General features: G+C 44.6%; 1 protein-coding gene, 1 long non-coding RNA gene and 1 pseudogene across 2 annotated transcripts; 1 reads left to right on the forward strand and 2 right to left on the reverse strand.

Moving 5' to 3' along the window:
- Window positions 1-244: 244 nt before the first annotated feature.
- On the reverse strand, window positions 245-17,725 carry LOC109787401 (uncharacterized; annotated as a pseudogene).
- LOC120965293 (uncharacterized) lies at window positions 8,167-10,120 on the forward strand. The gene is made up of 2 exons (XR_005757979.3): window positions 8,167-9,661; window positions 9,753-10,120. It is a non-coding gene; the product is annotated as an uncharacterized lncRNA (long non-coding RNA).
- A 491-nt stretch (window positions 17,726-18,216) lies between the features above and the next one.
- Window positions 18,217-21,278, reverse strand: LOC109787399 (pre-rRNA-processing protein ESF2). Its single transcript, XM_020345956.4, has 8 exons — window positions 21,004-21,278; window positions 20,486-20,780; window positions 19,823-19,874; window positions 19,514-19,581; window positions 19,166-19,255; window positions 18,942-19,072; window positions 18,560-18,697; window positions 18,217-18,472 (listed from the first exon to the last, which is right to left on the reverse strand). The coding sequence occupies exons 2-8, from the start codon at window positions 20,751-20,753 to the stop codon at window positions 18,452-18,454; spliced, it is 768 nt and encodes a 255-aa protein (XP_020201545.1). The 5' UTR covers window positions 20,754-20,780; window positions 21,004-21,278; the 3' UTR covers window positions 18,217-18,451.
- Between the last annotated feature and the right edge of the window lie 1,784 nt (window positions 21,279-23,062).

Raw genomic sequence — 23,062 nt, forward strand, 5'->3', positions numbered from 1 at the left:
CCAAGGTTGGACTCGTCATCATACGTGTACGTGTGGCGATTCCTTCTTCAAGGCTTAGCTTAAAAGTTGTGTATTTCTCGTTTTGTTTCAGTCTATTACTATAGGGTTAGTCTTGTCTTCAGGCTAAGCAGCCCGTCACCAATGCTATGCGGCTCTTTGTCTTGCCCTAGGTGCACAGGACATTGAGTTTGCACCCCACCCCCTCTTTTCTCTCTGTTGTATTCACTCCTTACGCACTGTGCTACGCTCACAGAGGTTTCTTTCTTCCTAACCTCATCTGGTCCCTCCTGCTCCTTTGCCCAGGCCCCTCTCGGCCTCTGCTCAATGGAGTGGCCGACGAGCGAGGATTGATGCCCGCTACTGAATCCCTTAAAAATTCCTTCTCGTCCTGATGCCGTTCCTCTATTTCCCCCCGATCAATTGACGCCCTAATCTCCCTGATTTTGAGCCTGTGTTGTTGGATCGCAGGTCCTGGTCGCGGCCGCGCCGCTAGACGGCGCACGCCGGAGCTCGGGTACGCCGCCGCGGCGGAGCTGCTCCGGCGTCGACCCGCAGCCTGGTGCTCTACTGCCACCCCCGCGCTTTCCACGTTATTCCCGTTCCCCGACTCAAACTGGTACTGAACCGCACCCATCTAGCCGATCTAGTTCAGACTTCAGAGTTAGACATTTTCCACTGTGGTGTGGTTTTCTACTGGATTTGCTTGTGCACCTTGGAGTCTTGGACCCTTGTGGTTAAATTTATCCCAGAACACATGCTGCCAAGATTAATAGCTAGTGCACCCTGGCCAACATCTCTAAAAATAATCACTTACACTTAGTTCTACGGAATTTTAGCAGTCACCATCGTCCCCAAACAAGATCACACCCAGAGACGACCTCTAGAGGGAAATAATGGCACACAAAGTCACGGCCTACACTCAAGTGATTCAGGTCGGAATGATTGTAGTTGCTTCTCCCTGTCTCCAGAATGGCCACAAAATCAAATGATTCACATGGTGACTGCTATAACTTGATGAGAAGTTAAGGCCTGCTGTGAGGCCTTATAACTGCTTGTAGTGTATTCGGATTTGAGCTCTGGATGTCCAGGCTCCAAACATCAGACCTTCAGCAAACTCCAAACATAATGCAGAAGTTCATCTACAATATTGTACAGAATTGTGCAGCTTAGCCCTCCAGAGGTCGTGAGATATCGGAGTAGTAATCTCAGCACACAAGAAATAATATTTATGATCAGCACCAATCAAAATGAGAAGTAACACTCCATGACAGGATACTCCCTCCGTTCACTTTTATAAGTCGTTTCAGACAACTAAAAATGAGCTACTTTGCACCTTGTCTGAAATGTGTTCAAAGCCTTATAAAAGTGAACAGAGGGAGTAACAAAATACAATAGTAACATAGAACCAGCTTCACATTTAGACTACCGTGTCTCAGCACAGTAATGGGGCTGTCAAGAGTGAAAGAATGTTGGACACAGCAATCAAGGAAGAAAGGGGCCAAGGGGTCGCCACCAGCGATAGTGCGGACAGAGTTGAGGTGTAAGTGAGCTTGAGGCAGTCCAACACTAAACTCCTGAGAGGCATTGAAGATGAGGTTACTGGAGGGGACCGATCTTGAGACTTCTTTTTTATATTGGAAAACAAAGCTTCGTTACTCCCAGCCTGCATCCAAAAACGAAGGATTTAATGAAATAAATGAAGTATTTGAATGATCAAAATAGCATAAGATAATGTACAGAAAAAGGTTTTCTTTGAGAGCGCTGGTGGGGCATTTACCTTTTCAATTTCTTTGTAGTTGTGAATCTGAAATCACAGTTCATCTGAATTCCTTCCAGCGGATATTCGCAATCTTCGGCCAGCTTTCTCCATCAGGTGCATGGCAGCTCTCTTTCAAGCGCTCACAATCCCAAACACGTATATGTTGGAGGGAGGATGGCAGATCAGGTAAAGATGATATGTTGGGGCAGTTGTAGAAATCAAGTCGTGTCAGACTGGACAGGCACATCAGTTTTCCTGGCAGTGACAGGGACCTCCTTTCGCAGTTAGCTAATCTCAAGCACCGTATGGATGAGAAATTTGCAGGTTCTTCGAGTGAAACGGACTGCTCCTTGCATCCCTCGAGAGAGAGAGTTTCTGGAACTTTGAAACCTTTAGCCGAGAGCATGTGGTTGAGCATCACAGGGCTACTAACAGAGAGTGATTCCTGCACCCGCAACTGTGAGATGCACTTCGTGTTGAGCTTCGGGACATCATTCAAACCTACGCCGCGAAGTTGCAGGGAAGACAGTCCATCAATAAAGCACAGATCCGGGAGATCTAGTAGCCTTAATGATACAAGGGAGGTCAGATGGCCAATCGACAAGGATGCAGAGCTTCTGCAGCCATACATGTAAAGCGATATCAGGTGCGACAGGTCAGTACTGAAGAAATTATCTGCAACCACACATGAGAATATGCAGAGCCTCTCAAGAGATGATGGCATTTCATCTACTCCACCTGACAAGTCTAGAGAAGGGCAGGAAATCAATCTAACCTCCAAAAGGGAGGTAACAGCTCGTAAGCCCCCTAATGACCCGAGGCACCAGCAAGCCTTGATGAACAGGAAGTCAAGCTTTGTCAAATGTTGGAGGACCTCTTTGGACGGAAGGGTAGTCAAAGTCATGATCCTAGTTAAGAGCAAACGTGTCAGTGAAGTGAGACCATTAAGGCAAACAGCTAAAGCCTCATCTGTAATACTGCATGACGAAAGATGAAGTTGGACAAGTTCTGATGGTGGAACCAGAGGCATCCCGATGCTCCTTGCGTAAATGAGTCTCATCCTTTCCTCGTGGCAACATTTCCATGCATTGATTCTATCCTCTATCACAAATTCCTCTCTTTCAAGAGCACTTCTAAGGTTTTCAACGTGTGACATATCCGCATTCGTCGATGCCATCAATTGCTTGAGAGATGTATATTCTGATGATATTACATCCTTTGTTTCATATATGGAATCCTCAACTGAGACTACCAAAGAAAGGTTTGATACCAATTGGTCTGTCCTCATGATGTTCTTGCCTTGATCATGCTGTTCTGGTTCATCGTTGGAAACAAATATAAGCAGTGGGCAGTTATCAATTGATAACTCCTTAAGACCTGCTGGAAGAGCAGGTAATGTCTTCAGGTTTGGTACATTCTCGAAGCTAAGTGAGCAGCAGTTCCCAAAGAGTTTGGCATTGGTTGGTAGGCCGTCTAACACAGTGCAATTAACAAGCCTAACCTTTTCCAAATTCTCAAAATATGAATCCTCAAGAAACCAACCTGGATATTTCGCAGATCTGTAACCTTCGATTGTGAGGCCCCTAAGTTGAGGAGGTGGCATCAGGCTTTCCAGAATCTCCAAGTGCAAACTGCCCTCTATATTTATGCCATCCATATAACTCCAGTCAAGGTGCAAGCTTTCAAGATGGGTTTTCCGGTGCAGGTTCGACTCTAAAGCTTCACCCTTTGCAGTGGCATTTTCAAGATTCGTAACATTTAAGAGGCCACCAAGCTCGTTCATGTCCCTCAACTGCCACAACTCATATCCCTTCTGCTTTTGAACAGAAAAATTATTAAGTTGTTGGAGCGAAGTTAGCTTTCCTATGTTAGGGATTTGAGGCAGAGCATTGTTGTATGGATGATGAATAGAACGCTTGTGCCCTTCCAGATACCACAACTTACTTAAGTTGCAGATTTTGTCAGGCAGACTCTCAACTTTGTAACTGAACTTCAGGAACTGTAAGTGGTAAAGAGTGCACAATGATCTTGGCACTTCAGAAATCCACGTGTTGATGATGTTCAAGTACCTAAGATGCTTCAGCTCACCAATTGATTCTGGCAACTTGGTACTGTTGTAGGCTGCCAAATATAGTACACGCAACTTTGAATTCTGCAGTATCTGATTAAAAACATCACTAACATCATCTATAACTGGGTCAATGCAGATAATAGTACGTAAATGATGTAGCTTGCAAATGCTTTGCTTATGATGTATCATACTCCCAACACGAACTGATAAGTGTCGAATAGTGCATGGTATTTCCGCCATCGTATCATCTTCTAATCTGAAGCAGTGCTCTTTAGAGAGTGACTCTGCCAAATCATGAATAAGATCATGCATAACATAGTATGTATGAAATCTCTCATGAACTGGTTGAAAGAATGAAACTGAGACCATCTCACTGAAGCAACCCCTTCCAATATCTTCCACTCTTTTGTTCTCGTTGCCCGAATCAACAAATCCCTCTGCCATCCACAGGTGAACCAACTCCCTGATGTTATAGCTATGACCTTTTGGAAATAAGCTGCAATACAGAAAGCATCTCTGCAGACGTGGGTCTAACTTATCGTAACTCCACAACAGAGCTCTCGTGGGATCACTTAAGTTGTCCACCTTTAGAGCATCTTTCCATGGAGTGATATCCTTTTTCCTACTCAACTGCGAACCCACAGTTATTGCTGCCAAAGGAGATCGTCCCAATCTGTTAGCAAGCTTCTCTGCAATCTCTTCTAGTTTCTTACGCCGGCTAAGATCTCTGATTTCTTCTCCAGAAAAGGCATGGTTTTTGAAGAGTGTCAAGAACTCAGCATCTTCCATGTTTTCCAAAGGAACAATCTTGGTACAGTAAAGAGAAGCTGGAAGTATATTGGATCGAGAAGTCACCAAAACTTTGATTCCAGTCTGCTCAGAAACTAATGGACGTAGGAGTTGCTCCCATTCCATCTCATTGCCAGATTCTTCAAACCAAACATCATCCAATACAAGCAGGAATTTCTTTGAGTTTTGTAGTAAGCCCCTTAATTTGCACTGGAGAGGATCAAGATTACCAACACGTGGGCATTCGCCCTCCACCACAGACTCAATAATCTCCCGTGTATGACGTTCGACATCAAGTCTGCGTGAGATGCACACCCACATCCTGACATCAAAATGTTCTTTTACCCTCTCGTCATTGTAAACATGTTGCGCCAAGGTGGATTTTCCCATGCCTCCTGCTCCAACAATAGCCAAACCCGAATATGTAGCTGAATTAGACTCAATACCAACCGGCTTGGTAAGAAGGTCTATTGTATTGTCGCGATCCTTGTCACGGCCTATTACTTTTGGAGGTGGTAATGATGTGACCTGAGGAATAACTGCTGCTTTTACAACAAGTCCATCTGCAGCGTTACCAGCTGGTAAGCAAAGAAGATCATGTAATCCCTTGCCTTTCACCAGAATGGCCTTCAGTTCATTCAGCTGGCGAATTAGCTTCCTGTTGTTGGAGCGCAGATTGGACAACCGGTTGGACACAGCATGCAGAGGCTTCAGAATAGTGCTTCTGGTGGAGGTATGCGGTGGCAAGGGATCCTTCCCGCTCTTTGCTTTGCGCTCAAGGAGGTTGTACTCATGATCATCCAGCAAGTCTTCTGCCTTGAGGAAGGCTTGTTTGAGGTCTTGGATCCAGTTGTTCAGCTTAGTCCTGTGATTGACCTTGTCAGCTGCTTCAGTCATCAGCTCGAACTGTGGCATGATGGTGGTCTCAAGGTCATGGAGCTCACTCGCCATGTCGACCCCAAGGTACGTCGAAGTATCAGCGAGGAGTTTCTTCAGGATCGGCGATGCCACCATTTTTAAGCCAGCTGCCAGCACCACCGCCGCCATGGAGTTGCAGTTTGTTTGGGATGTTTTGGGGCTAATTTTGACAATGCACAGATCTTAGGTGTAGTGTATAAGACACAAAATGGAGGAAACTTCGGAAGATTTGAACTATCTAACAATGGGAAACAGGTAAAAGAACTCCAGAGACGGATTTCTTTTTCTTTCCTTTTTTGGGATTTTTTCAGCCAATATTTGGAAGGCAGGGATCTAAGGTGTGGTGCAAAGACACGAAATGGAGGAAACTTTCGAAGAGTTTAACTGCCAAACGATGGAAACAGGTAAAAAAGAACTCCGTAAACAGATTTTGTTCCTACTTTAGATCTTTCTTTTGGGTGCAACGGAGCGATCTGAGGAAATGAAAAACGAGCAATAGAAGTGGAATGTTTTTTGTTCTTTTGGGTATATTGGAATGAGCTGAGGAAATGAAATCGAGCAATAGAAGTGCTTCTTGAGGGCCAAACTGGTGGTGAAGGCAGCAGTGGATGAAAAACCTGTAAAAATGGGAAACAACGAGATAAATTAGCCAACTGCTGAAAGGGAGAAAAGGAGCAAGGCCAGAAATGGTAGAATTTTTTTGGTCATCCTTTTGTGCCAACAGAAGTATATCTAGAGGAAAACAGAGGAAAAAAAAACTAACAAGTAAAAACATCAGAGGCATGATCCAGAAGCTTACACAGATAATGGAGCTCGGAAGCAGAAGCAGAGTTGTCAGAGCACGGCGTGTCGAGGAAGGCAGATGCAAGTTGCCGGAGATGCAGGTTCGAGCTAGTGTTGTGCTATTGAAAATGAGATGCATAAGTCTTCAAAGAGCAGGTCAGCAAGATAACCCCAGGTCTGATCCTGTATGATTAAGTTCAGCTGAGTTGGAGTCTCTGAAAAACTAAATTGTACTAATACTCTCGGTAGCTCATTATGCAAAAGTAACTAGTGAAAACATCAAAGGAATGGTCTTGAAGCTTACACGGGTGATGGAATGTGGAGATGCTATTGCAAATGAATGAGGGCGGGTGCAAGGTTCGTGGAGATGCTATTGCAAATGAGACGCAGAAGTCTTCAAAAGTAGCAGGTCAGGAAGATAACCCCCGATCTAATCCTGTATAATTAAGTTCCGCTGAGTTGGACTCTCTGAAAAACTAAACTGTAACCACTCTCGATAGCTCATTAATCAATAAAATGTGTGCAAGCAGCCAAATTAATCTATACATTATGTGCAAGTAGCGTAGGCTGTACCACCAAAATATACACAACTGACAGCCCATTCATGTTATAGAATTACTCGCCAACAAACATGCTGACATAGATATCTCTCAGCAGTTAGTGATACGTGGGCCAACAGTCAGTGAATAGAAGAAACAACACTGTTTATGTTTGCCGCTGAAGCTTCACCAGTTAGAATCCCTTTCGCTTACAATACCATGTAGCCCCAGAGAAACTACCCTCTCATTGTGATAAGACCTTCTGTTAGCACGTCAAAATCAAAGAAAGTACAGTGATAAGACCTGCTTCTCCCATTTTATTGTCCGGCACTGGCCTTTCGCACTTTCCGTGTGCCTTCGTTTCGGTTCCAAAAGCTACGAACAAGAATTATATATATGACTCCAATGACAATTGAAGATGCTACGCCACCTCCTGAGTGAAGAACTTGGGAGGCCACCAGACTTCAAGTCATCTGGGTGCTTTGGAGAAAGATGAACGGAAGGATCTTTAATAACACAGGAACAGGATGCAGCTCTGCCCAAGCTCTCAGCAGAATAGTGGACGCGTCAAAGATGCTGGAGGGACGCTGGGCTCGCACCAGTGGACAAGTTCTTCGAGCCACCCTACTAATTCAGGATCTGGGTATTGACGCTGGGCTCAATTCGTTTTATTTTATTCCTCTTAATTATATAGGACGTACTTCATAGAGACTACTTGTTTTTGGGTGGCATATCTCATTTCTTTTTCTTAATTTGACTTGAGCAACTGACAGGAGGTCTGTCTGTCTGATAGCTCATTTCTTATTTCCTGAATTCTGAAGTTTTTCCTCGGGGCCTCTATATTGCAGCATCTACTTATAGATTCATCCTTGTTTGTACTTTTCTCTTTGTCAAATGCTCGATTGAGATCTCTCCTATTGTTTATTTGCCAGTGTGAGATAATTTATTTGCTACAACAAAACAAAATATTTATTTAAACATATAAAAAATACGACTCTGAGTGCTTTTACAACACACTTGGTAATTTCTTTTTTTGCGAAGAACATGGCCTTCACAAAAAATAAAACAAATGCTCATACAAATTTTTTGAAAAAAAATACAAACATGTGTTTCATACCTGAACAGTAAATTAAAAAACAATAGTAGAATAAAATTAAAAAATCTGAAATTTTTAGGTGTCCAAGATGCTCATGTGAACAAGGTGCGTGCAAATATTCGTGGTGTTTGGACATCTGAGGAGCTCGTGCCAAAAAAAAAGTCGACTCCAAATAGTGTTCTTTTTCAAAGTTTCGTAGACACTTGTTTTTTTTTTTCTTGACACGAACTCCTCAGATGTCCAAACACCACGGAATTTTGAACGCACCTTGAAGACATGAGCATCTTGGGTGCCTGAATTTTTTAGTTTTTAGTTTATTTTATTTATTTATTTGAATCTACTGTTTATGGCCTGGTGTGAATGCCAGTAGGTGAACGGCCGATCAACCGACGTGAGTGTGGGCAGCTGGCTGACCACGTCCCCTGTGATTGTCTGGATCCTTGAAACGACGCGGGAAAAAGGGGTTTTGTACGGAAATCCGTGTTTTCTTTTTTGACATGAACACCATGCATTCCATTAACTAGTGGCGACTAAATGGTCAGCCACAACACACAATACATCAGGCGGTAAGTCAGTGAGCCACAAGCGGTCACCTCCCGATCCCAACCTAAAACCATGACAAGCTAACAGATGGGCAAGTTTGTTAATTACATTCTCGGCGATCAAACAGAACTTTAAAATCGATGAAACCCATTTGGAGAAGGAACTTGGACTCCCTAAAAAGACTCCCGAGCTGGCTTGCTTCAGTGGTAGACAATTAGTTGTGAAGATCACTCGACCATTCCGAAATTCTCACCCAAAGAAATGGATTTCATGAGGGCCACGGCTTCAGCGTGCGTAGCATTTGAAAGGTTTTTGAGAGTGGCAGCCGAAGCAAAGACGATGTTCCCCTGCATATCCTGGCAATACACCCCCAACCTCCCGACGCAGAGTGAGAAAAAAACGAAGCATCAAAATTAATTGACACCCAGCCCATCGGAGGCGGCTTCCATCTGATTGGGACAATGGTCGAAGCCCTTGTTGCAGGTCCAGGAAACTACCCACTCAACCGTTTTTGTCCGAATTTGATTAGCAAACTCCGATGCTGAACTCCTTTTCTCACCATGCCTGATAAGGTTCCTCTCAGTCCACCACAACCACAGTAAGCAAACAACCCCTAGCTTTGTCATAGCCGGCAGAGCAAACACCTTCTCCACGACTTCTAGAGGCGATGAAGCAGTCATCAGGTCCAAAGGTATATGATTCAGACCGATCTCCCTCCAAACGTGTATGATTCGGAAATCCGTGTTGTCACGAGTCCGACGTGGTGAAAGTCCTGACTTTCCCAGACCTCTAGTTTTCAAACGTCCGGAACGATCTTAACGATTTTAGTTACGACCGTTGGATGGCCACATAATTTGGTGAACCGGTGTGATTTGCGTTACTGGAGTGTTGGCATTATGCCGAACACCTAGCGGTCGGGCGGGCGGGCGCTCCGGGATGACTCCTTCCACTCCTCAGCGCCGGACTGGTGTCGTCCTCGCCGTCGCGGATGCATACGCCGGCAAGCCGCTCGTACTCTCCGTCGCGGACGCGTAGCCGTCGCCCTGCATACCACCCAGCTCGCCGGCTGGGGCTGCTCTGCTCTCGTGGAAGAAGATGCGTCCGTCTCCGGCGAGTGGCGGCACGGCTGCAGGTTCCGATTGCATCGTGTGTTGCTTGCACAGGTCGCCCTCCTCATCAGAGTCGCCGACGAGCGAGGATTGATGCCTGCACCGCTAATGTTCCTGATTTTGGGCTTGCGTTGTTGGATTGCAGGTCGTGGTGGCAGCCGCACCGCTAGACGGCACACACTGGAGCTCGGGTATGCGGCTGCGGCGACCTGCTTCGCTTCGGCATCAACCGCATCTCGGTGCTCTACGGCAACTCCTTCGCTTTCCCCATTATTTCCGTTCCTCAACTCTAACTGGTAGGTACTGAACCGTACCCATTTAGTTGATCTACTTCAGACTTCAGAGTTGGACATTATCCTCTAAATTTGCCTTGGTGGTTAAAATTATCTTCTCTTGTACTACTGTACTACTCAAGTTAAATCTATCCCGGAACGCATGTTGTCGAGATTGATGGCTAGTGCACCCTGCCCATCATCTCTGGAAAAAAAAAATCACTGTTCTACTGAATTTTAACAGTCACCATAACTCTTGGTTCCGATGATGGGATTTAACGTGAAACTCACCATCGGAAATCGACCGGATTTCGGCAGTGTTTTCATTTACCCTAAGCAAGACCCCACCTGGGTGGCCACAAAAGTGATTCAAGGTAGGATTGAATGGCCACAAAATCAAGCGATTCATGGTGACTTTTTTCGACATAGATCCACGATGACTGCCAGAGCTTGATGAGAAGTTAAGGTCTGCTGTGACTGTGAGGGCTTGCAACCGTTAGTAGGTGTATTCAGATTTGTATTGGTCACATGAGGATGTGACTGGCAATGGGTTAAAAGCTGGACAGTGAGCTGTGGATATGCTGAACCTCCTAAAATGATTCAGAGCTGCTTCACATCAGACTTTCAGCATAAACTACGGAAGTCCGGCTACAGTATTGTACAGAATTGTGGAACTTAGCGCTCCAGAAGTCTTCTGATATCAAAGTATATCTCAGCTCCCATTTTATTCTCCGTCGCCAGCACTGGCCTTTGTGTCAGATCCGAGCAGGGGATCGTTGTCGATGCGAGCCGCTTAGAATCACCTGGATTTGATGCTTCTGGTGAACGGCACCGGTGAAGATCGGCGTCGCACCCTAGTGAACTGCAGCAGCTGGTTCCATCCATCACTGATGTCAGCTTGAGTGTTTGGTGCAGTCTGCTAGGACTCTTTTGTCGCTTGCTCTCTTGCTCGCCGTTTGCTGGCCTGTATCAGAGTTCAGAAGATTGTACTTCTCGGTCGCTGCCTGGTGCCTACTCTCGTATGCGTATTACCCCGAGCACTATGGACCTGTACCCCTGGTTTCATAGATGCGATGGAACCGGGAGCCTGCGGGATCCTATTTTTTGTAAAAAAGAAAGATTTATTCTCCATCACCAGCACTGTACTTTCGTAGTGCCATCAGTTCTGATGACAGCTATGAACAGGAATAGTGTATGACTCCACTGGACTTGGATCTATAGGAAAATCCATGACAATATAATTTGCAAACCGGTGGCATGATTGCCTTCAAAAGTAAAGGTCATATGGTCTCCACCAAATCTAATTCAAAAGGAAGTTAATTATTTCAAAATAAAAATAAATCAGTCCATATATACAGGCCTAGCATTTGAGATGTCCATGAAATTGATCCGACCAATGCATTAACGGACGCTCCACGGAAGCTCCTTGCTCTCCTTTGAGGGTCGTGGACTCGTGGTCCTCCTCCCGGCGGTGGCTTCTCCGTCCTTGTGTCGCAGGAGATCACCACGGCGGTCTCCGGTGGCCGCATCCCATCTCGCCTTCCTGCTGTGCATACGACTAATGGTCCTTGGCTTGAGCTGTAATGGAGCCGGCGGCGCCAGGCCCTACCGGTGAGGTCGGCGGTAGAGGTGCACGGTTCCAGTTGCAGTTGCGCGACACGGGGAGCCGGCGAGAGCTGAAGCCTGCCAGAGAGGACATCAGAGGACGTCCATGTGATCTGGCAGTCTGAGCCTGCATCCAAATTAATGAAGGATACAATGAAATGAATGATCAATGTATCCTAAAGTAATGTTTACAAAAGGTTGTCTGTGAGAGTGCTGGTATGCCATTTACCTTTGCATTTATTTATAGGTGTGAATCTGAAATCATAATTCATATGAATTCCTTGCAGCGGATACTCGCAATCTTTGGCCAGCTTTCTCCAAGTGCTTGGCAGCTCTCCTTCAAGCGCTCACAACCACGAACACGTATATGTTGGAGGGAGGATGGCAGATCAGGTAAAGATGATATGTTGGGACATTCGAGGATATCAAGTCGTGTCAGACTGGTCAGGCACTTGAGATTTCCTGGCAAGGACACCATTTCACATTCTTTTAAATACAGGTGCCGCAGGGATGAGAAGTTTGCAGATTCTTCAAATGAAACGGATGGCTCTTTGCAATTACGAAGAAAGAGAACTTCTGGAACTATAAAACCTTTAGCCGAGAGCATGTGGTTAAGTATCAAAGGGCTGCTAACAAAGAGTGTGTTCTGCACCCGAAACTGTGAGATGCACTTCGCGTTGAGCTTCGGAACATCCTTTAAACTTACAAGGTGAAGTTTCAGGGAAGACAGTCCTTCAATAAAGCACAGATCCGGGAGATCTACTAGTTCTAATTTTGCAAGGGAGGTCAAATGACCGATTGACAAGGATGCAAGGCTTCTGCAGCCAACCATGTTAAGCCATCTCAGGTGCTGCAGACCACTACTGAAGAAATTAGCTGCAACCACACAGTAGAATATAATGAGCTCCTCAGCAGATAATGGCATTTCATCTCCACGTGCCAAGTCTAGAGAAGGGCAGGAATACAATCTAACATCTGAAAGGGAGGTAGCAGCTCGTAAGCCCCCTAATGACCTGAGACACCAACAAGACTTGATTTCCAGGTCACCAAGCATTGTCAAATGTTGGAAGACCTCTTGCGATGGAAGTGTAGTCAAAGTCATGATCTTAATTAGGGCCAAACTTCTCAGTGAAGTGAGACCATTAAGGCAAACAGCTAATGCCCCATCTGTAATACTGCATGAAGAAAGATAAAGCTTGGTAAGCTCTGATGGTGGAACCAGAGGCAGCCTGATGCTTCTTCCATAAATGAGTCCCATCCTCTCCTTGTGGCAACATATCCATGCATTGATGCTATCCTCTATCACAAATTCCTCTCTCTCTATAACACTTCTAATGTTTTCAATACGTGACATATCCACATCCATCAATGCCATCAACTGCTCTAGAGATGAAAATTCCGATGCTATTATGTCGCGTGTTTTTGATACTGGACCCACATGCGTTATCAAAGGAAGGTTTGATGCCAATTGGTCTATATTCATGATGTTCTCCAACTGATCATGTTGTTCTGGTTCATCACTGGAAACAAATATAAGCAGTGGACACTTGGAAATTGATAACTCTTTAAGACCTGCTGGAAGACAAGGTAATGTCTTTAGTTTTGGCACATTCCTGAGGTGAAGTGAGCAGCAATTCCCCAATAGTTCTGCATTGGTTGGTAGGCCTTGTAACGCAGTGCAATTAGCAAGCTCAAAGGTTTCCAGATTCTCAAAATATGAATCCTGAAGAAACCAACCTGGATATTTCGCCGATCTGTAACCTTGGATTGTGAGGCCCCTAAGTCGGGGCGGTGGCATCAAGCCTTCCAGAATCTCCAAGTGTAAATTGTCCTCTACATTTATGTCATCCATATAACTCCAGCCTAGGTGCAAACTTTCAAGATGAATTTTCCGGTGTAGGTTCGACTCTAAAGCTTCATCCTTTGCAGTGACATTTTCAAGATTTGTAACATTTAAACAGCCACCAAGCTCGTTCATGCCCCTCAGCTGCCGCAACTCATATCCCTTCTGCTTTTCTGCAGAGAAGTTATAAAGTTGTTGGAGCAAAGTTAGCTTGCCTATGTTGGGGACTTGAGGCAGAGTAGTGTTGTATGGATAATTAATCCAACTCCCGTGCCTTTCAAGATACCACAGCTTATTTAAATTGCAGAGTTTGTCGGGCAAACTCTTAACTTCGAGACTTAACTTAAGGAACTGTAAGTGGTAAAGAGTACATAATGATCTTGGCAATTCAGAAATTGACGTGTTGATGATGTTTAAATACCTAAGATGCTTCAGCTCATCAATTGATCCTGGCAACTTGCTACTGTTGTATAATGACAGATATAGTACACGCAACTTGGAATTCCGCAATATCTCAGTAAAAACATCACTTACATCATCTTTAACTGGGTCAATGCAGATAATAGTACGCAAATGATGTAGCTTGCAAATGCTTTGCTTATGCTGTATCATACTCTCAACACGAACAGATAAATGTCGAACAGTGCATGGTATGTCTGCCACCTTCTCATCTTCTAATCTGAAGCAGTGCTCTTTAGAGAGTGACTCTGCCAAATCATGAATAAGATCATGCATAACATAGTATGTACGAAATCCATGGCCAATTGGTTGAAAGAATGAAACTGAGACCATCTCACTGAAGCAATCCTTTCCAATATCTTCCACTCTTTTGTTCTCGTTGCACGAATCAATAAATCCCTCTGCCATCCACAGGTGAACCAACTCCCTCATGCCATATCGATAGCCTTTTGGATATAAGCTGCAATATAGAAAACATCTCTGCAAACGCGGATCTAACTTATCATAACTCCACGACAGAGCTTTCGCGGGATCACTTAAGTTGTCCTTCTTTAGAGCATCTTTCCATGATGCGATATCCTTTTTCCTGCTCAGCTGCAAACCCACAGTTTTTGCTGCCAAAGGAGATCGTCCCAATCTGGTAGCAAGCTTCTCTGCAATCACTTCTAGCATCTGACGCAAACTATGTTCTCTGATTTCTGCTCCAGAAAAGGTATGGTTTTGGAAGAGTGCCAAGAACTCGGCATCTTCCATGTTCTCCAGTGGAACAATCTTATTGCAGTAAAGAGAAGCTGGAAGTATATTCGAACGAGAAGTTATCAAAACTTTGCTTCCAGTCTGCTGAGAAACTAAAGGAGTCAGGAGTTGCTCCCATTCCATCTCGTCAGATTTTCCAAACCAGACATCATCCAAGACAAGCAGGAATTTCTGTGAGTTTTGCAGTATGTCCCTTAATTTGCATTGGAGAGTATCAAGATTCTCAACATGTGGGTATCCGCCCTTTACCGCAGATTCAATAATCTCCCGTGTATGACGTTTGACATCAAGTCTGCGTGAGATGCACACCCACATCCTGACATCAAAATGTTTTTGTATCCTCTCGTCATTGTAAACATACTGCGCCAAGGTGGATTTCCCCATGCCTCCTGCTCCAACAATAGCCAACCCCGAATGTATAGCTGAATCAGCCTCAACACCAACCGGTTTTGTAAGAAGGTCAATTATATTGTCGCGGTCCTTGTCACGGCCTATTACTTTTGGAGGTGGAATTGATGTGGCCAGAGGAACAACGGCTGCTTGTACAACAGGGTCCTCTGCAGTGTTACCAGCTGATAAGCAAAGAAGATCACGTAACTCCTTGCCTTTCGCCAAAATGGCCTTCAGTTCATTCAGCTGGCGAATTAGCTTCCTGTTGTTGGAGGACAGATTGGACAACCGGTTGGATGCAGCATGCAGAGGCTTTAGAATAGTGCTGCTGGTGGAGGAATGCGGTAGCAACGGATCCTTCCCGCTCTTGGCTTTGCGCTCAAGGCGGCTGTACTCATGATCATCCAACAAGTCTTCTGCCTTGAAGAAAGCTTGTTTGAGGTCTTGGATCCATTTGTCCAGCTTAGCCCTGTGGTTGCTCTTGTCAGCTGCTTCAATCATCAGCTCGAACTGTGGCATTATTGTGGTCTCCAGTTCATGGAGCTCACTCGCCATGTCGACCCCGAGGTACGTCGGAGTACCAGTGAGGAGCTTCTTCAGGATCGGCGATGCCACCATTTGTAAGACAGCCAGCACCGCCGCCGTCATGGAGCTGCAGCTTTTTTGGGATGTTTTTGGGCTGATTTTGACAATGTACAGATCTTAGGTGTAGTGTAAGGACACGAAATAGAGGAAACTTTGGAAGATTTTAACTGCCAAACGATGGAAACAGGTAAAAGAACTCCGGAAACAGATTTTTTCCTTTTCTTCGGGTGGGGGTAACTTGGATGATGAGATGCAGGAGGAGATGAAGTGTTTATTTAGGGGTACAAGGGCGGGACATAATTGTTCCTACTTTTGGATTTTTGTTTTTTCTTTCTGGGTATAATGGATCTATATGACGAAATGAATAACGCGCAATAGAAGTGGACTGCTTTTTGTTTTTTTGGGTATAATGGATTGATCTGAGGAAATGAAATTGAGCAATAGAAGTGCTTCTGGAGGGCCAAACAGGTGGTGAAGGCAGCAGTGGATGAAAAACCTGCAGAAATTGGAACGACGAGATAAATTAGCAAAACGCAGCCAAAAGGACAGATTTCTTGCATTCTTCATTTGTGCCGACAGAAGTATATCTAGAGGAAAATAGAGAAAAAAACTATCAAGTGAAAACGTCAGAGCTATGATCTAGAAGCTTACACGGATGTTGGAGCTTGGAAGCAGAGTTGTCAGAGCACAGCGTGTCGAGGAAGGCGATGCAAAGTTGCCGGAGATGCAGGTTCGAGCTAGTGTTGTGCTATTGCAAACGAGACGCAGAAGTCTCCAAAGAGCAGGTTAGCAAGATAACCCCAGGTCTGATCCTGTATAATTAAGTTCAGCTGATAGTTGGACTCTCTGAAAAACTAAACTGTAACACTCTTGATAGCTCATTATAAGATCTTTTTTTCCATCTTTTGTGTGGACAGTAGTATTTCTAGATGCAAAAGTAACAAGTGAAAACATCGCCTAGATACTTCTCCAAGAGATTCAATAAAAGGCTTCCTTTTCCAAGAAAAAGAAGGCATGTGAAAATATCAAAGGAATGGTCTTGAAGCTTACACGGATGATCAACCTCAGAAGCAGAGTTGTTGCAGCGGCACAGTGAGGAAGGCGGATGCAAGGTTCCCAGAGATGCTAATGCAAATGAAGGAAGGCGGATGAAAGGTTCGCGGAGATGCTATTGCAAATGAAGGAGGGCGGATGCAAGGTTGGCGGAGATGCTATTGCAAATGAGACGCAGAAGTCTCCAAAAGTAGCAGGCCAGGAAGATAACCCCAGATCTAATCCTGTATAATTAAGTTAACGCTGAGTTGGACTCCTTGAAAAACTAAACTGTAACCACTCTTGATAGCTCATTAATCAATAAAACATGTGCAAGTGGCCTAATTAATCTATGAATTATGTGCAAGTAGCGTAGGCTGTACCGCCAAAATATACACAGCTGACAGGCCCATTCATGTTATAGAATTACTCGCCAACAAACATGCTGACATAGATATCTCTCAGCAGTTAGTGGTACGCGGGCCAATAGTCAGTGAATAGAAGAAACAACCCTGTTTGTGTTAGTCCCTTGCACTTGCAATAGCATGTAGCCTCAGAGAAACTACCCTCTCATTGTGATAGGCCTGCTGTTAGTTTAGCACGTCAAAACCAAAGAAAGTTCAGTGAAATGGTGGGTTAGGTTACCTGCTTCTCCCCTTTTATTCTCCAGCACCAGCACTTGCCTTTCGCACTTTTGGTGTGCCTTCGTTTCGGTTTCGGTGTGCCTTCGTTTCGCACTGACTCCAGTGACAACTGAAGGTGCGTCGCCACGTCCACAGCGAAGAACTTGGAAGGCCACCAGCCCCCTAGTCATCTGGATGCTTTGGAAATAGAGGAATGGAAAGATCTTTACTAGTAACACAGGAACAAGATGCAGCTGTGCCCAAGTTCTCAGCAGAATAGTGGATGCGGCAAGATGCTGGGCTCGCACCAATGGACAAGTTCTTCAAGCCACCCTACTAATTTAGGACCTGGATATTGAGCGAACGTCGGAATGACAGATCTGAGGACTCCCTGAAATGAGTACTCCTATACAGCGCCAGTTACAACAGTGTATCTATTCATGATACAACTAGTGGTTTCTATGAAGCAATGCCTAGCTGAAGAAAAACCTGCCGCACAAACACTTCCCACTTTCTATGGGCATTCTTCGTGATACCCTCTCTCTATAGTTGACATGTGTTCGTCCAGAATTATCTTGTTTCCACGAGCAACGTTGCCAAGAGAGTTGAATCCAATTCTACCCGCATAAAAAACAAAGCGCATTGGCCCAAATGCTAGCATGCACTGTGTGCTTTTTTATGGTACCTTGTATTACTGTAGATGGAAAGGAGGACCGCGTTAGATGGCTTCCGTGGTCCACAAGTATGCGGGTCGCCCAAAGTAGTCAATCAAACACTCTAAAGAACAGCCAGTGTATATATGTAGATCTCTATGTTTTATGCAGGGCGTCTATTTCTTCCATTATTTGGCAATCTTTTCCTGCAAAAAATGAACAATTACTGTGAAAATTCTTATGTTCCAAAGCACGATCTGGAAATTGAGAACCTTCTTAGATGGATTACAGTCTTACCTTGTTTAAAATAGAAATAAAAATAAAAAACTGTCTAGAGCATTGCAGCAAACTGTAACACGCCATGAGAATCACAACAGAATGAACAGTCATATGGCCAATACAGGGTAATATTACTTCACTGTTTCAAATTAACAACAGTGTACATCCATCCCAGTATTACAGCAGAAGCAATATATATTTGGCACCAAACGACCAAACCATTCACCCTCCATTACAAAAAAATGACAGACTAATCTACAAAGGCGGAGCAGATGGTGAAGACAGCAATGGTCTTGTGCTAGAACATTCAGTTTGCAATGCTCCAATCCACCAGGAATCAAAATCGATCATGATGAACCACCGAACACCTGCAAGTGCGATGAAAGCAGGTCAAATGACTAGCTAGCTAACATAAAAGCACCACCAGATAAACTGCCAGAGGGCTGCACACTTACTCCGTCCAGAATATTTTTTGAGAGCTTTGCCTTTTTATTAGGGCCTCTCTCCTCAACTGCTCTATTCTGTCGAGGAATTGGACAATCGTTATTCGTCTCACCAACATCATTGGATTCTTTTCCTTCAGTCTTTTGCTTCTGTTTCAAGGATGTCACCAACGTATATAGAGAATTTAGTAATGAAACTTGCAGTGAACGGCAAAATAAGGGAAAAAAATATCCAGTGTTCGGGCTAGCTTGTAACTGAAATGTTTTTTCCTACTATAACCAAACCATGTGTCACCAAGTGTCTGGTAATCATAAATAAAGATAGACACAGGACAGAAAGAAAATCCCCAGCGTGAATTATGCTAGCAGAAGTATGTTAAACAATAGAGAATACCTTTTTTATGCGCTCACGAATAAATTTCTGTGTACGAGACTTTTCAGCATTAGAGAGATAATGATCACGTTGTTTCTTCGCAGCTGTTATCTCCAATGTTAATTTCTGTTCCCTGATATGAGTCTTCTCAGCTGCATTAAACTCCAAGGATTAGACTACGTACAAATCAGTTCACATTACTGACAAGTTTATAGCTACTTTACAGTTTTGTACTTTAGGCATACCTATTTCACCAACCAGATCATCCCATTTGAACTTCCTGAGATACTTTATGTTCCAGATGTCATAATAAAATGACGACCTCTTCTTCCCACCTAATAAAACACATCATTAGCACAGATGGTCATCAATAATTGTCAGACAAGAATAATTGAGCTCTCTAGCACACATTGTATAGCTCTTCAAACATGACAGAGCTGACAAAAGCAACCGTTAAGAGGCCAAAATATTGAGGGGTTTGAGGGTTGAGCAATAAAAAGGAAGAACAGATCATCCATGTTCAGTATATCTAATGTAAACCAACGGTAACATAGAAAGAATAAAACACATGAAACATAGAGCCGAGAACACACCTATTTGTTCACCATTAAGCAGATTAGCCACCCTCTTGGCGACACGTTTCTTTGCAAACTCAACCCACCTACAAAGATTTTAGGAACATTATTAAGGCCACCATACAAGTAACAAATACAACAATAAAAATATGTCAAAATTGTGAAATACTACACATCATCTACCATATCTTTACATGACTACTCCAGAAATGCGATAAGTAGACAATGGTAAGTATTGCTCCATGTTTGACTTCCAGCATAAAACCAAAAAATGGGGATCTAGCAAGTCTCTCCAAAGCAGCTCATCCGTTTATTTTCATAACATACCCTTCGGAGTAAGCCTTCGCTTTTACGTTACTATGCTTGCGATGACCTTGACCTGGAGGAAAGAGATGACATTAGTACATAACAGCTAAGAAGTTGGGTTCTTTTCATTTACAAATATGTAAGCATTACAAAGAGCAGTAGAGCACTTCACATTCTAAGACGTACAACCACGAGTGCCAGGAAAAAACAACTTACTGTCACTGCATGGTATACTGCCGGAGCAACATGTGCAATCAGCATGCAAAACATGATTATCATTTGATGACATGTTGTGTTTGAATTCTCCCCTTCCCCTAGAAGAAATGAAGAATGTTTCCACAAATACAAGCAAGACAAACAAACCTAGAACTCCATGAACAGCCTTCTGCTACCGAAACACAGATAAATATGTTATTTGCAGCAGAAACTCTGCACGGGATTACACGCGTCTCCCTTGACCATCCAAGGGAGACTTGAACATCAGATAAATACGGTTTGCTCTCTTTGTTTTTTCTAGGCTAACTAACATCACCGCATTGCCCTCTGCATATTCGCACGGAAAAAAAAGTAGGGCTTTCGACTTATTGTGTTCCTCAAAGGAGCGCTTAGCTTTGGCACCGTATCATCACAAATTGAACATAAAAACGCAGCCACCAATCGAGTTCATGACGGGGGATCGATTACCTTCGGGGACGAGGTAGATCCTCTGCACCTCGCCGTGCTTGGAGAAGATCTGGCGGACGTGCGACGGGTTCATGTGGGGAGGGACGCGGCTGAGGTAGCACACCCCGCGCTTGCTGAAGCCGCCCAGACTCTTCTTGTTCAGAGGCCGCTTCCTCTTCTTTCCGGCCCCTCCACCCTTCTCGCCTTCGGCCCCGACGCCTCCTTCCTCCTCTCCGACCAGGTCTTCCTCTTCACCTGTGTGGTACTCGTTCTCGGTGGTCTCTGCCATGGGTGGCGGTCGGCGGGTTGACGGAGACTGCGCAGATCAAAAATTGAGGCCGGCCACACCCCAAACCATGACATTAAATAAACTTGTAGCGAAAGGTACGATGAACTTCTGACTGGAATGGCAAGACACAAGAAATTATATCTTGCATCATTCCAAAAAAATTTGCATCTGGCCACACTGCTGAACCTAGCCAAATCCAAGTGGTACAGTAGGGGCCGAAGTAGTACAGTAGGGGGAGGAGGCTGCTCACCTTGAGCTGGGGGAAGGCTCTGGCGTGAATATTGCTGGGGGGTGGACGGAGCAGGTCGTCCGGCTGCCGGCGGCGACCAACGGCAGTGGCCGCAAATGCGGGATTTGACTGCACGGCGACTGCGGGCGGTGATGGGCGGAGACCTGCGGGATGAGGCCGAGATGCGACGGGGCGGCGGCGGCGGCGTGACGGCGCGACGGCGGGCTGGCGGCGCCGCAGCTAGGGTTGAGCGAGCTCTCTTCGGGCCAGTCTAACGGTTCGAGGTTGCACTTCGGGAGGGCAATCCAGTGTAATTTCCTACAACTCCTGCTTCTTGTTTTTTTTTTTGAAGCTGGGCCGGGGATGCTAAAAAAAATTGCGCTGCAGGCTGCTCAACGTGTGGAGTACTGTGGTATCTTTTTCAGGATTTAAATCCTAATACTTGCATTATTTCTAAAAACATCAGGATTTTTCATGATACGTTTTCAATGGGAGGAGACGTTTTCGTTGACGACGAGGTGCCTACGTCGACTTCGTAAATCTCAAAATGATATGCTGGCTCAGTCTCTCGAAGGTGCTCATAGGGGTAACGTGTGCGTGTGTGCGTTCATAGGGATGAGTGTATGCGCATATGTATGAGCGCTTGCGTATGTGCTGTGTTAAAAAAGAAAAGATCTACAGGAGCAAAATTCTCGGAGCTGGATTGTGGAGGAGATCCGAATGGGCCTGGCGGGTGCTCCGGTGATCCCACGTTGCGCATGCCCGTGCGATCTGGCATCTACGGTGGGGATATGATATTCCCAGGGAAAACTACACGGGCATCCTGGCCGCTCGATCGGATCTATCACCCACGGATGGTTGAGATGAGATTCGATCCCGGCGTTCTGGGTGAAGGCCATGAAGTCCAAGAGGGCTGACTGGTTGCTGGTCCTCAAGGAGCTCGAGGCTGTGGAGAGTCCGCTTGTCTTCTCGCTGAGGTGTGTGAGCATTTTGTTTTCCCTGCCAATCTCGTTGCTGAATCTTTCGTTGGAGCAAATGGAAATTACTACATCTTGTGTTTGCTGGATGAACTGTGGTTAGAGATGGTTGCTCAAGTACTGGAATCACCTAGGCTAGGGAGTAAGCATTCTCATGTTCATGAGGGAATTGAATTAGCAATACTTACTTGAGAAACTGAGATGTTCTCTCTCTGCATGTTGCTGTGCTAGGTTGAGATCCTTGTTATTTTTTGGCACCACCATTGCCTAAGATTTTGTGTGATATTTATTTGCTTTCTTGGAGGATGAACATGCTCTTATTTTACTCACATCTTGATTACCGAGTTTCATATTTATAATGTGTGAATGAATTTCTGATCTCAACTCTTTACTGAACATTCAACTAGAAATGGCTGAACTTCTGAAGGAAGTGAGTAAAAGTAGCAAGAGCAAGCCGAGTGTTTCACTCCTGAAGGAAGGGACCAAGAGTAGGACGGTGACAAGAAGGAATGGAGAAAAGGCAGAACGAGCAAACACAGCATTTCAATACACCAGCAACCCAGCATTTCAGTTCAGTCCAGACCAAAGGGGCAACCAACAGCAAGAGCAAAAATCACTCAGTCGATTGCCTCTGCAGCTGAAGTGATTTTGTAACTCCAGTGCCATTAGCATTCATATTATGGCAATATGTTTTCAGAAATCACATGCACAATCATGAGTAACCCCTAACCACAAGAGGCAGGATGCCAGGATCTATGTTAGTAAGTGTATATGTAGCTGAAGGCAACAGTAATGTCAACTCAACATTAATACATCTTGTTCAAGAAAGGAAAAGCAGACAACAGGGCTACTCACTGGCTGAACAGGCTCCTCGATTCATGCTCTTCTACTCCCTCCGTTCCTTTCCTAAATAAGTATACAAGTATTTGTAGATATTCCAGTATGAACCACATACGGGATGTATATAGAGGCATTTTAAGTATAGATTCACTCATTTTGCTTCATATGTACTCCCTCCGTAAACTAATATAAGAGCGTTTAGGTCACTATTTTAGTAATCTAAACGCTCTTATATTAGTTTACAGAGGGAGTAGTTCATAGTG

Source organism: Aegilops tauschii, chromosome 1 (genome assembly GCF_002575655.3).
Source record: "Aegilops tauschii subsp. strangulata cultivar AL8/78 chromosome 1, Aet v6.0, whole genome shotgun sequence".
NCBI lineage: Eukaryota > Viridiplantae > Streptophyta > Magnoliopsida > Poales > Poaceae > Aegilops > Aegilops tauschii.